The following is a 13,055-nucleotide window of genomic DNA, read 5'->3' as shown; positions in this document are numbered from 1 at the left end:
TACAAAACAGGTTATAAGATAGACCTCTATGCCATTCTCATTTCACCAGATAGGTATCAACAAGTGTTTTTAACCTGCTTAGATGTTCCTTCTTTTCAGAGTCCCTGGGGCAAGGCCATGCTCCTGAAGCACTTACCTACTCTGTCTGGAGACCGTGATATTCCTGAATAATTCAAGCTCTGCAGCACAGGACCCACAGCAGTACTGCTCTGAGTAGACGTTAAGTGCGAACTTCCATGTAACTCTGTATGTACAAAGTCAAGCCTAATTTATCCAGACTTAACTTGAGATGGATGTAATTTGGGGAATTTCTTGACTTTATTCTTTGTTAAGCAGTAACAGAAGAGAAAAGCTGGTCATCCTGTGTGATACCTGGGCTATACTGGTGTATTATCTCATTATGACAAAAAAATTTACAAATATTCCTCTTCATAAACTGTATGTTGGTACTAAATGACTATATCAGGGAAAATTCACTTCATCAGTAAAATCAATAAAGTTATATAGGAGATGAAAATTATGGGGAACTTCAGACATCAAAGAAGCTGGAAAAAAAAAAGAAAGAAAAGAGTGAGAAAGTTCATATTTTTGACAACTTGCACGAAACAAAATGAACAGAAATTATCTATTTACCCACACTGCTAGGAAAAAAACCCACGAAACAACTCTTAGTACATTGAAATTTTGTCTTTATAAGGTTATTTATATTTTTAAATGCATAGTAGCATGTATTTTGCAAATACAGTAATATGTCTCATGAAAGACGTTTTTCTACACATAAGGAAATTTTTGCTAGTTAGTTTCTCTGTGATTCTTATGAACAATCAGTTGAATTAATTCTTTAGTTAGGAAGCAATGGGAATGGGAAGATGGCTAAGCCTCTGAATGGCATTATACACTACAAAAAAAAGGAAATGTAACTGTCCTGCTCCTTAGAATTTACTATTTAAAGATTTTGAGTGTGGTGTCTAAATGTGGGTTATAGTTCACTTGAGAAGTATTTGCTGAAATGCGGGAGAATAGTTTGGGGATGTCCTGAAGACCTTGACAATGATTTTGGTAGTTCAGTTCCCTTTCGCTAAGCACCAGAATCTCAGTCCAGCAGATATGTATAACATGCTATTGATTGCTGACGTCAATAAATCAGAATTTAGCTGCACAGATGACACCAGCATCTTCCTGATGAAAATAGTGATTGACGAACCATCCATTATGGGAGCACTGCCAGGGAAGAGCTTCCCTCGGCACTGTACTTCATCCAGGAGGATTTCCCCTGTGCCATCACCAAGATGAACTTCTCCCAGAGGCAGAACATCTATTCTACTCATTCGCTAGCCTCAGGAATGATTCTTTGGAAGATAAAAGGAAATTAGATTAACTATTAGAGTGACTGATGCGTTTTCAACGACCCCCGCAGAATCAGGCTATTGGAGGAAAAGCTTTACAACAGCTTTCTAAGGAGCCCATCAGCAGGGAAAGTGTGCTCTAACCTGTGCTGCTTACCAGACTTGAGTTCCTGTGGGTTTGGGCCTGATTTTAAAGTGTCTTCCAAAGGCGACGCATCTGAGTGTCCTTATGGCAGTTGCATGAAGTTAGAGTTACACTGACACAATGCCATCATCATCTAGTGGGGACTCCAGCACGTCATATTGTGGCTTATGTGGCCAGCAGTGGACTAAACAAGGAAGCCAGCGCTCCGAATAGCACAGCAGAAGGTCGCTGCCTTCGGTGCTTCACTTATTGAGGTAAAAACTGAATGCATGTGGGAATGCATTAGGGATTAATTTTGCACTGGTGCACATATGCTACCTGGCTTCCAGCCGAAGATCCGCACAGTGAAGACCGCTGTGTTACCCCTTGGCTCTTGAACTGCTTCCAGATTATTGCCCACATTGATATTATTCTCAAAGTCACAGAAACCGTGTCACAGACAAACACCTTGCTATAAGGAACAGATCTGCTGACACTGGTTTATCCAAAGCAGTAATTCAGACCTAGGCTGTGTCTAACCTCTAGGCCGTGACTAACCTGCTACACATATATAGCTCACCATGCTTTTACCAAACGCTCTCACCTGCTTGCTGGGGTCCCCTTTCAGTGTGTCATTATATTTTTGTCTAAGCCCCTCCAGTGCACTAAAGAAAATTCATTATCATTATGTATTTTTTCCTACAATGCATTAGAATACAATAAAATAGATGTGTTTTCTACATTACGTTAAAAGAAATAATTAAAATATTTGGTGGCATCTTCAGTCCTTAAGCCTGCTAAACACCCATGATGTCTACTGGTTTGAGTGGACTTTGATACATGTTACAAAATTTGCCAATATTGATTTTAGAGGAAAACACAAGAGAGAGGGAGGTAGCGCTGAATAACATAAGGCACGGTACCTGACCCCAGCAGACGTCCTCCGTGCAGCAGTAGCATCCAAACAGCGTTCAGCATGGGACTCACGTTAACTGGGTTCCCTATAACGCTGATAAAACACGTTTCAGAATCTATAAGCATGTGGACTTAAAGGGGTGTGCTCTGCAGTTTGACCAGCCTTTTTTTTTTTTTTTTAAGTTGGTAATTTCATACTTTCAACTTTTAAAAACATTCTCTTTTTTTTTTTTTTTACCAAGGGTTTGTTTATAATACCTTGATTTTTCAGTTACCTTAATTATTGTGTGCAGCCCTTCTCTTCTATGGGACCAATTGTTAATCCCTCCCCTTGGCATATCCAAAGGCAACCACTGGCCCAAGAGGAACCAGCTGCATGCAGCCAGGGAGAAAATTAGTGATGCCAAGCGAAAAATGATGGCAGACTTTTTCCACCTCTCCGTTTCTCCAGTGTCCCGAAGTGGAGCTGGGGGTGGTTGTGTTCCCCCATCCCCTCACATGTCCACGGTGGTGGCTCTGCCTGGGGTCCCTCGGGGTGGCTCTGTGGGCTGAGAGGGTTGCAGGGATTTGCAGCACCTCCTGCCCTGGCCTACTTGTGCTGTCCAGCAGCCTGGACAGAGCGATCCCCAGCAAGGAAAGCCCTGTCTGGGGAACCTCTCGGGGTGGGGGTACCACAAGCCAGCTGAGGTCTTAGCCACATGCTCCCATGGCTCACACAGCCAGGCCCTGGGCACCAAAGCGCATGCAGCTGTAAGCATTACCGGGTCAATGGAACTGCCTTATCTGCTAGGAAACAAAATGTTTTTTTTCAAAATGCAATGCCCGAACCCCCTCAAGACTGTACAAATTCTAGTCTGTATTTCAAACAGTTAATTTTCAGCTTAAACTGTCATCCCAGTTGTCATACTTCACAGCCTTCGGGAAGCATCTCATGTGATGCGTAGATTAATCCTTCCAGTGTTGACAGAGAGTAGTTCACTTGTCTTCCTCAACAATGCATTCCTTAGAGAAATCCAGTGAACTTTTACGAAACAAAGAAGGCTTGTTTCACACTGGCGAGGCTCAGATCAGGTGTTTACTCTACATGCACAGTGTGCAGCTTTCAAATGCACTCTGCCCAAGCTGCCCAGGAACTTGAAAAGAAACCGAAGCAACAGATTTTGGCCACCCTCCTGTAACTGAGCCTTCACAGTTGGCTTTCTGAGCCTGCAGACTAGGGATGGCAGGATCCAGCATTTTGGAAAGAAGGCCTAGCTTCGCTACATTAATATTAAGTCATGCGCCCTGCCACCTTTTTACATGGCATAACAGAGCCTTCACATCAGCATAACTCATTTTTCATCATATCTCATGCAAAAAGCTTTGCTCGAGTCCAGGCTTAGCAATGGAAGATGGTGATAACTAATGCCAAATGCTTCAGAAACACCCCAACATCCCCAGCTGAACCTGCATATAAACCTTTTATAACCAGATAACTTCAGCAAGTGAGGAGCCCTCAAGTCAGGGTCCTTTTGTGCTAGCAACTTGGTCAGGCACAGAAGAAAATTCAGCCTTTGTACTGAGTGCCTAATTTTATTCAGTGCCCAAATTAAAAAGCAACAAGCAGAAGGGATGAGGGAGATAAGGCAAGGAGTAACAAGATCTTGACATGCACTGGAAAGTTATCTGCATGGTAGGAGCAGGGATGAGAGGGGAGGAAAAAGAAGCAAGAAAGGAAAAAGTCATACGGAAAAAACATAAGAGACTTCATCCCCGTCACCAGTAGACAGGTTTCTGCTGGACTTTCATCCCCATCCTAGTAGACGCATTTCAGCCTCCAAGGCTACTAGGCAGCACGCATCTGACTGCAACTGTTGAAACCCCACGTTATCTATTCTATTTAGACACACACACCCCCACAGAAAACTTCCTTAGACTCAACAGATTTACATGTCTGAGGACAAAATACAGCCCTCACCGCCTTCATACAGAAAGAGGAGGAAAGAGAGAAGCCATCTCTCTGAAACTATAGTTTCTGAAAACTGGAAAAAAAAATACAAAAAAAAGAAGACGACAGTCATTAAAACCTGACAGGCTCTTCAGAACAGCAGCAGTCCAATTGATTTCTACATTACATCCTGTGACTAATTCACTTATTTCAGAAAGAAGGAGGAAAAATCTGCTTGGGTGGGTACCAGGTGATTCAGGGCAAAAGAGGTGATCCAAGTGTTATTCTAGGAAATGAAAACAAATCTCCCTCCCAGTGACCCAGCTGGGTCACTGACGAGTTTCTTCAGCTGGGCGTGATTTTGTTAAAATGTGCTTTTTGTGTCATAGTTCTTGAGCCTGAAATAGAAAATCTCCTAAAACACACATGTTGTGAGAATTTTAATATTTCCTTAGTTTCTCCCAGCTAGATGTAAACTGCCAAAACAAATAAAAATTAAATTTAAAAAAATCATGAAAATAAAAACAAACTACCAAAACAAAAAAAAAAAGGAAAATCTCTTCTCCTTGTAACATAAGGCATCGAACAGAAATTGTGCGAAAAATTGTGCTTGGGTTCAGGGATGCCGGACATCAAAGGACTGCAACTCTTTTTATCTGGAACTTGTGACAAACAAAGGGCGGTGGTGGGTCAGAAATGCCTTTGCTGTTTCCTCTGGACAACCCAGCTGCAGTGGCTGTCTGCCTGATTTCCCATTCAAGGTAGATTCTAGTGCAATTCTGTCAAAAAAGTTTGCCTGTGGTTAGTGAGTCTGATGGAGTTACTAAAAAAAGATAAAATTATCAGTCAAATGAAAGTGATCTCCACAGTATATTCATTTAGTTGTTTAATTGGAGATTTGGTGCAAGTGTTCAGTCCCAGGCATTAAAGGACACCTAAATCAGAACTGTGAGCAGAAGGTTATGCTTAGCTGCTTGATTCAGCTTGATGTCAATGAATACATGTGGGCTTCTATGGCAAGGCATGGGGAGAAAGTAACAAAAACAAGAAAAACTGTATTTCTCACCCATATCCCGCAAACCCAAATCAGCTGTTTTTTAAGTCTCAATCTACAAAACATGGGGATTTGTTATTAACAACTGGAAAATGAATCTACTTGCGAGCTACGGGATCCAGAAGCAAAACAATGTTTATTTATACCCAATTATAAATATTTTTATAGTATGTTCCAGGGAAGGAGGACTACAGAATTGAATTATCTACTTCATACTCCAAAATTAGAATAGAAAGATAAACAGGAAACCAAAGCACAAGAAATTTAGCATACAAAGAAGCAAAGAAGAACTTTGTTTCTGAGCTTTGCTTTAACCCCATTGCTGGGCAAATAGATTGCATGATAACGCTGAGAACAGCATAATGGCAGGAAACCATAGAGTCTGTACAATTTTTTTACCAAAAAAGGTGTGTGTGTTTGAAACCAAATTGCTATGGGTCCATTCTCCTTCCATGAAAAAACCTTCTCAAGTGGCACTTCAGGGGAGTTGTTCAGGGATGTGCAGTTTCATTGGAGTTATGCAGCTACGTGGTCTGGACATATGTGGTGTAATTCAGTCATTATTCTCTCCCAACACAGCTCATACTATATAGGTTGACACTTGCAGGGGATTTTAGCTAGATGTTGCAAACAACGTGTTCAGTTGGTGCTGAGATTGTCGGATGACTACATACTACTGAGTGAACAAGTACATACTACATGGTTGAGTAGTGACAGACATACTAGGAAGAAATTAAATAATCTAATACCAAAGTCAGTCAGTTATTTGAAGCAAAAACCTGCCAACTGATGGTCAGTGTGTCTTCTCTGAGGGTGGAGGACGTGACAACAAGAAGTCCAACTGCAGCCTCCAGAAAGCTTATTTAAAAAGAGTAAAGGAGTGGCCTCCACACGCTCCTGGTTCTTGACATCCTTGTGTTTGCAGGCACCAGCCTTCACTATGTGGTTGGCGTAACACTGATCCCACACAAAATGAATAAACAAGAAAACGAAACAAAAGGCCAAATAAACAATTTTCGTTTGCATTTTGGCTTTAATTCTCTGTATTTTCAACTAGGACATGAAAGGCAAAAATCCCAGACCTTGCTTTTCATGTTTTTATGCACCATTGGTAAATGTTTATGTGGGATTTGGCTGTTTTCATTTCCAGCATATTTCAGCCTGATTTGTGAATGCGCACAACACACTCTGGAAGGCTGGGTAAGTCCTGAGAAGCCAAAATCCTCACAACCACAAAGCATACAACCATGGGAAAAAAAGAAATTAAATAATTTTATTGCTATCAGCAACCAAAAGTATTAAAAATTGAACAAATCTCCTCCTTCTCGAAAGGAGACATGAAATGTCTTCCAACTTTTAAATGACATTTTGATGAGACCTGAAATGTCTCCTGACTGAGATTCGATCTCTTGGATGAGATTTACAGTTTTGCCTGGTTTAGGATGTATGTCAATGGGAAATCTTCCAGTTGATTTGACAAGCCTTTAGATTGTTTGGTTCAGCCTTAAATGTTGCAAACAAAACAACCTTAACAGCTCAGTATCTTTTGAATTTGGATTTATTTAATCTAGAGAAGTGAAAACTTAATGGAAAAAACATCTCTCTTCGAATAGGTAAAATGCACCTAAAGAGAAAGGGAAGAAAATGACTCCCCATGGCCAGGAGGGACAGGACAAGAACTGATGGGCTTGAACAGCAACAGTGACAATTGAGGGTAGGCATTGTGAGAAGCCTTTTCAACACTGATGCTAATTGCAATTAAGCATGAGAAGACATTGCCCAGGCAAGTTAGGGAAACATCTGTTGCGAAGGTGGTGGGCTGAGGTGGTGGTGCTGAGGGTGCAGAAGAAGCTCCAGCTAACATGCTTTTGGATGCCCTGGGTGAGCAGTGGTGCCCGTGGCCGAGGAGGAGGTGGCACGGGGGTGGCTGGCGTGGAGGATGGAGGCAGCAGCAGGGACTTAGCAGCTGTGTGGGTGTTCATGGGGACAAGTGCCACAATGTGGCGCGAGAAGGAGACCAGGGCTATAGTAGGGATCTCAGGAGCAGGAGGTGTGTGTCATGAGGAGATAACAGAAGTGACAGGAGAGAAAAGAGCAGTAGTAGTTACACTAAAATGGTTGGGGAACTTTTTCTAGACCTCTCAGGCATGGCGGTTTCTGTGCTCTGTTGCTGCTTATTTTTGCAAATACATCTATCATCAGTGAGGAATCAAGAAGTCTTTCAAGGCCTTCCCTGTGAGGTTTGGACATTTGTTTTACCTTTGCTGCTAGATTTTATTTTATTTTTTACCCACCCTTTACAGTTTAACTCCATTAAAATGCCTTGCTGCAGCCACACACACAGAGGTGTGCCCAACACTCATACAAAACAGAGATACCTCACACCTCTTCACAGCAGTACGTAGAAGTGTTTCAAAACACAACTGATGGGCAGAAAGTCAAATACTGGGGGGAAAGCCTTCTCTCCAATAACATGGAGAAACACACTGGCTGTAGAAGACAGTTATTCCTCACGGGCACGTAGAAGAAGCTCCTGTCACCTTTCCTGAGGTCCTCACCTTTGGTGATGCTGTGGGAACAGCAGCAGATTCAGGACCTGCTTGGATGGGAGAGGATGCTCAGGGACTCAACCGGCCATCTGCTTTGGAGGGAACACAGGGGTGGGGTGAAATGTGGATAGACAGGTCCTTAGGAGTCCCCTGAACAATGTGGGTCGTTTTGCTTTTGTGTGTGGCACCCAGGAGAAAGTAATGGAAGCCAAAAGAAAAGGCATTTCTGAATGAAGAGTCAGCAATCTGGCTTCCTAGGGCCAGATATTTTCTGTAAATTTGCATGTGCAGAAAGAAAAAGAATTAGCTTATTCCTTTTGAAGCCTACATTAAGATATTTAGAGATTCCCTATGTAGTATTTCAGAAGCAGTCCATCGCTTGGCGAATTTTTAATCCAACAGACCACACTCTTCAACACAGTAAAACATTCATTTGTATTTTAATCACAGAAACATTAATTTGAAAGACAAAATAGAATTATTGCTTTGTAAACATTCCTTCCTTTGATTTTAAATTACACTCAGCACATAACAGATTACTTCAGCTTGGAAATCTCTGCATTTTATAAATAAGCACAGATGCATTATTGTTTCAATGAGAAATTTAGCATTAAAAAAGATACTCAAAATAATTAGAATATTGTATAGCCACAATTCCAGATGCCATGGTAAGATCAATTTTTACATTTCCTTTCCAGACATGACCTATTACTTCTCCCCAAATGAAATCTTCCTCCCTTTTAATAAACCTTGAAATATTTATTGACGCCTCGTTCATATTTTCTCTCCCGCTCACAAAATTTTGAGGCATTAGATAAATGGTCTTAGAAGGATGTGAGAAGAGAATCGAAGAGGAGAAAAACGATATAATGATTGTACCAAACAACTCGTGCCATAAATGTTGAAATTATTTCTTAATCATTTAAGAGGTTAGGATTATGAAGTTATTCTAAAGCATCGTAACAGGCTAGGATTCATTGTAGATAAAGATATCACAGCTTCTTACAAATGGCACATATGTGACTGTCACCAGTGAAGCATTTTGGCAGCTCATAACATGTGACGTTTGCCTCGTTAGTCACTTAGTGGATGATGCTGACCTTTGATCTCACATTATCCCATGTGAAAGCGGTTTCTTTAGCGCAGGTCTGGCAAGAAAACCGGCAAGAACAAAACCGACAACTGCCAGGATGGCGACAGGAGCAACGACCGGCGCGAGGGGATTATCAGCAGCAGCGGGAACCGCCTGGGGAGGAGGCACAGAAGAGTCCGGCCCCGCCAGTGAAGGCAGGGTGGGTTTGATCTCGGTATATTAAAGATCAGGGCACAAAGAGCTGCTGCATTAAAAGGGACGGTTCCCAGATCAGAGTCAGAAATAAGGTAATTTCTTACAGATTCATTGATTTAAACTATTTGAATAGGCTTTATATTAGCAGGTATGATAACTAAGCAAACTTCATAACCAGAAGACAACTGAGGGAATTAAATGTTTCTCAAGAAGGCTGGGAGTTTGCTCCCAGCTGGCCATCACGTTACACAAGCAGACTGGAGCTAATTAGTTCAGTGGAGTTATAGCACTAAAATGGGTTACACGCTACCTCTCCTTTGGGACAGCCAAAGCAGTTATACTTTTTATACATGCAGGTGAAAACAGGGGGTTTGCAAGGTGTTGAAAGAAGAAGAGATTTGTAGACATTTGGGTCAGCCAAAGAATCCCTTCCTTTTTATGGCGAAGTTAGCAAAAGCAGCTTTCAGTGACAGATGTCAGAAACGCAGAGCTACGGCTTTCCTTGAAGCCCGAAGTAGTCTTAGAGTAAATACGAGAGAAATTTATTTGACTTTACTAGTAGTCCTACTCTGAGCACCCCCTTCTCGAAGCTGAAGTGGTCCGACAACCACGTTCACTCTTTCATCGTCAGAACTTGTATCTCTCTTGGACCTGCTAATACAGCCCTGGTAGCAGCGGGAGGAATAGTCACCGAGCCTGCAGACCACCAGCTCACACTGCAGGTAGACTGACGTATGGCGGCTAATGAACTCAAAGGCATTAAATTTGAACCGAGCAAAGTGGCTGTAGGGGGAGTAGTATGTGGTATAGGAAGAATCTCTAACACATCTAGAAAGAAACAAAACAGAGAATTAGTCCTCATGGATACACACGTGTACATTCCTGCAAAAATACAATACATTAAAATAAAATTATATCATAGCCAGGTACTAAGAACACAATAGGATAAAAATGCAACTTTTATAGCATAGAATAGACTTTTAAAATATAGACTTATTTAAGTCCTATGAAGCAGCTAGAGCATTGGCAACTCTTTTTTTTTTTTCCAAGAGAAGGAGACTATAAGTGGTGAAGAGGGGAGAACAGACTCTTAGTATAGTCTGTGCTATACGACACATAAAAAAATCAGTCTAGCGCTTGGCCTGGTTTTACTAGAATATTTAATGCCTAGGACAATAGATTCTTGCTGCCAGTTTTCACTATCTCGTTTCATCTACCTCACTCTCACTACTTTGAATTTTGCATATAGGACAAGGATGAAGTAAGTGAAACGAAATGTTAGGAAGGTCTAAATGTCATTTCTTATTTCCAGGCCCATACCGTAAAAATAAAAAATCAAAGACACCTTTAACAGTCTATTGATAATGAGATCTAAACCAGTTCAGATTGGCTCTATTCCTTTAAATAAATGCAGAAAGGGTATTACAACTATGCTTCTAATGACTTGAGAAAGCTCTTACCCATTCTTGATTATATCATAGGCCAGAGTGTTAAAATCATGAGGATCAGGTGATGCCACACATGTGTCCACAAACACGGTCAGATTTGGGTCAGAGCTGTGAAGATAAGCTTGAAGGTACAAATTTTGGTTCAAGTCAATGTAGTATGGAGAGTCGTGCACTTGCCGCAAGAATGATGAGGAATCATAAAAAGTGATGTTCATGTCATATCTTCCAAACTGATTTTCATTCACGTCTACAGTATCGTCAGCAACATACATTATTTGCATCCATGTGTTCTGTAGCATTTTGCAACTGATATGTAAGTGAATATTCTTTTTCCGCTTGATTATGTACCCAGAAGATGTAACTTTGATCATGTTGGAATAGTTGATTGTATCATCATTCTCCTGTTTAACATGTAATTTAAAATGAGGAATTGCATTTTTGTCACGTTCCATGTTCTAAGCTTAAACCACGACAATAGAGTAATATGTAATTTAAAAATGTAGAATCATCTTAAACTCTTTAAACCAAGAAGCTTGATGGTGGTCTTTTCTGCTCACGCATTGTAAATAAACTTACTGAAGTATGTAATTAAACAGAAATCAGTGGAGAAAATCTCTTTGTTAAATCCAAGGCAGAGCCAACTCATTGAACATCTGTACAAAACACCAATCGTATAGTACACAGTCATCCCAAACCTGCACGGCACTTACAAGACTATGTCTACTTTAAATCATGGAAAGTTCATATAACTTCCTCCCATGCTTTCCTCCCTAGAAGCTCATTTCTATTAAGCATGGGGATTCCCTAAGGCATGGAAAGCTAAAGCACTAAAAACTTCTGGGTCTCGTTGGTTCACTTCTTAGGACTGTGGACCACAATGGCCCCTTCATGACTCTTTTCAAAGCGGGTTCTGCATTTCAGTGCGCACGACGGTGAGCGTACCTCTCGTACCGTCCCACAGCCGTTGTAAGGAATGTTGAATATCACCTCGTGCGACGTGACTGTTGGTTTACAGCGATCGTCGTTCAGTGTGACCATCTGCGCCGAGTAGCCTTGAGACTGGAGATAGTCTCTGCTAACCACTGCATGCATGTAGTCTGGCAAGCACAGAAGGGCTGGTAGAAGAAGAAGATACAATATATTAGTGACTTCAGGAATTTCTTAATGATTAAAGGTTGGAAGTGAACCAAATGTTGGTTTTTTCTTAATTTAAAAGGTAGGCAGTTCACACACCAACCCGTCGTATTTCACATGCATCATTTCATTTCCCTAACATCTTTAAATATACACAAATATGTATTTTGCAAACAACAGCAATAAACAGGCTTGTCCATTGAGAAACACCGACCGGCAACTTACTAGTGTTGTGATCTGCTGGAATGGAGGAGTAGTGAGCCTGAAACCCTCTGAAGGTGTATCTAGAATCGCTGTGAAAGCGAACCGTCATCATGTTTGAAGAGGATATGTACGTGGGAAAGGAACCAGAACAAAGTCTCCCAAGAAACGGGGAGGAGTGTGGAGGCCCATCATAGACTTCAACGTAGTCATACTGGCATCTGCCGCTTTGCATCCTGGCAAACAAACGTCAGCACCTTGTCAAATGCATTTCAGAAACTCTGATTTAACTGCCTAATACGTGATCAAATCTTTCAGCACTTAAAGTTTTCATGGCAGAGGTTTTATTCGTTTTGTATGTAGCTGTAGCAGAAAATTGTAAGCAGAAAATACTACAGTAATCCAGATTTTGTTCTGGTCTTCCAACTGCTGGATGTTATTGTAAGTATCTTTAAAATTGGGAAGGTCGCCAGTTTCAAATAAGTTTTCAAACTTCTCTGGTAAGTTTTGACTTCGTTATTTGCCCAGGGAATCAATGTTTTACTTACGCAATATCTCTAAATGTGAGCATAACACGAAAATTGTTCTCTACTTGTATTTCCCACACACAGTCAGCGTTGTTTGGATAATTTCCAGGGTAGAATGGACTCTGCAGCGTCCCAGAGGAATTTGAGATTGAGCCACCACAAAAATAAGGTGCTGCAGAAATAAATGGAAGAGAATTTACTTACAGTAACCTCTACAAAATGGTACTTCAGCTGTACGTGTCTCATCCGCAGCTGTTGAAAAGCAGGTCTCCAGCTGACTGAAGGTGATATTTCTGTCTGACCCAAATCAAAACAAATATTTGTTTTTGGTTTTGTTTTAGGTTTACTTTCATGTTGGATTCGGGATTCCCTGTCACATCCATGGTGTCAGACCACCTTCTTCAGGCTGGGCTGGTAACACCTTGACACTTTCTGCTCTGGTGTCTCCTTTCTGCAGTCGAGGTCTGGGTCTGGGAGGTGTCATGATAGTCAAAATGGAAGTACCTTCCTGAACGGACAGCATCCCCTCGGTTACTCTGCTG

General features: G+C 41.3%; 1 protein-coding gene across 1 annotated transcript; it reads right to left on the bottom strand.

The window, feature by feature from the left end:
• Positions 1-9,745: 9,745 nt before the first annotated feature.
• Positions 9,746-12,685, bottom strand: LOC104083686 (deleted in malignant brain tumors 1 protein-like; the record flags this gene model as incomplete). Its single annotated transcript, XM_009587248.1, has 5 exons — positions 9,746-10,031; positions 10,664-11,052; positions 11,594-11,766; positions 12,011-12,222; positions 12,535-12,685. Coding segments are annotated over 5 exons (1,211 nt in total), but the record flags the coding sequence as incomplete, so codon positions are not given.
• Between the last annotated feature and the right edge of the window lie 370 nt (positions 12,686-13,055).

This window comes from Fulmarus glacialis, unplaced genomic scaffold (assembly GCF_000690835.1).
Source record: "Fulmarus glacialis isolate BGI_N327 unplaced genomic scaffold, ASM69083v1 scaffold40751, whole genome shotgun sequence".
NCBI classification, from domain to species: Eukaryota; Metazoa; Chordata; class Aves; order Procellariiformes; family Procellariidae; genus Fulmarus; species Fulmarus glacialis.
The sequence above is the reverse complement of the archived record's forward strand: the minus strand, read 5'-3'. Positions and strand labels throughout refer to the sequence as shown.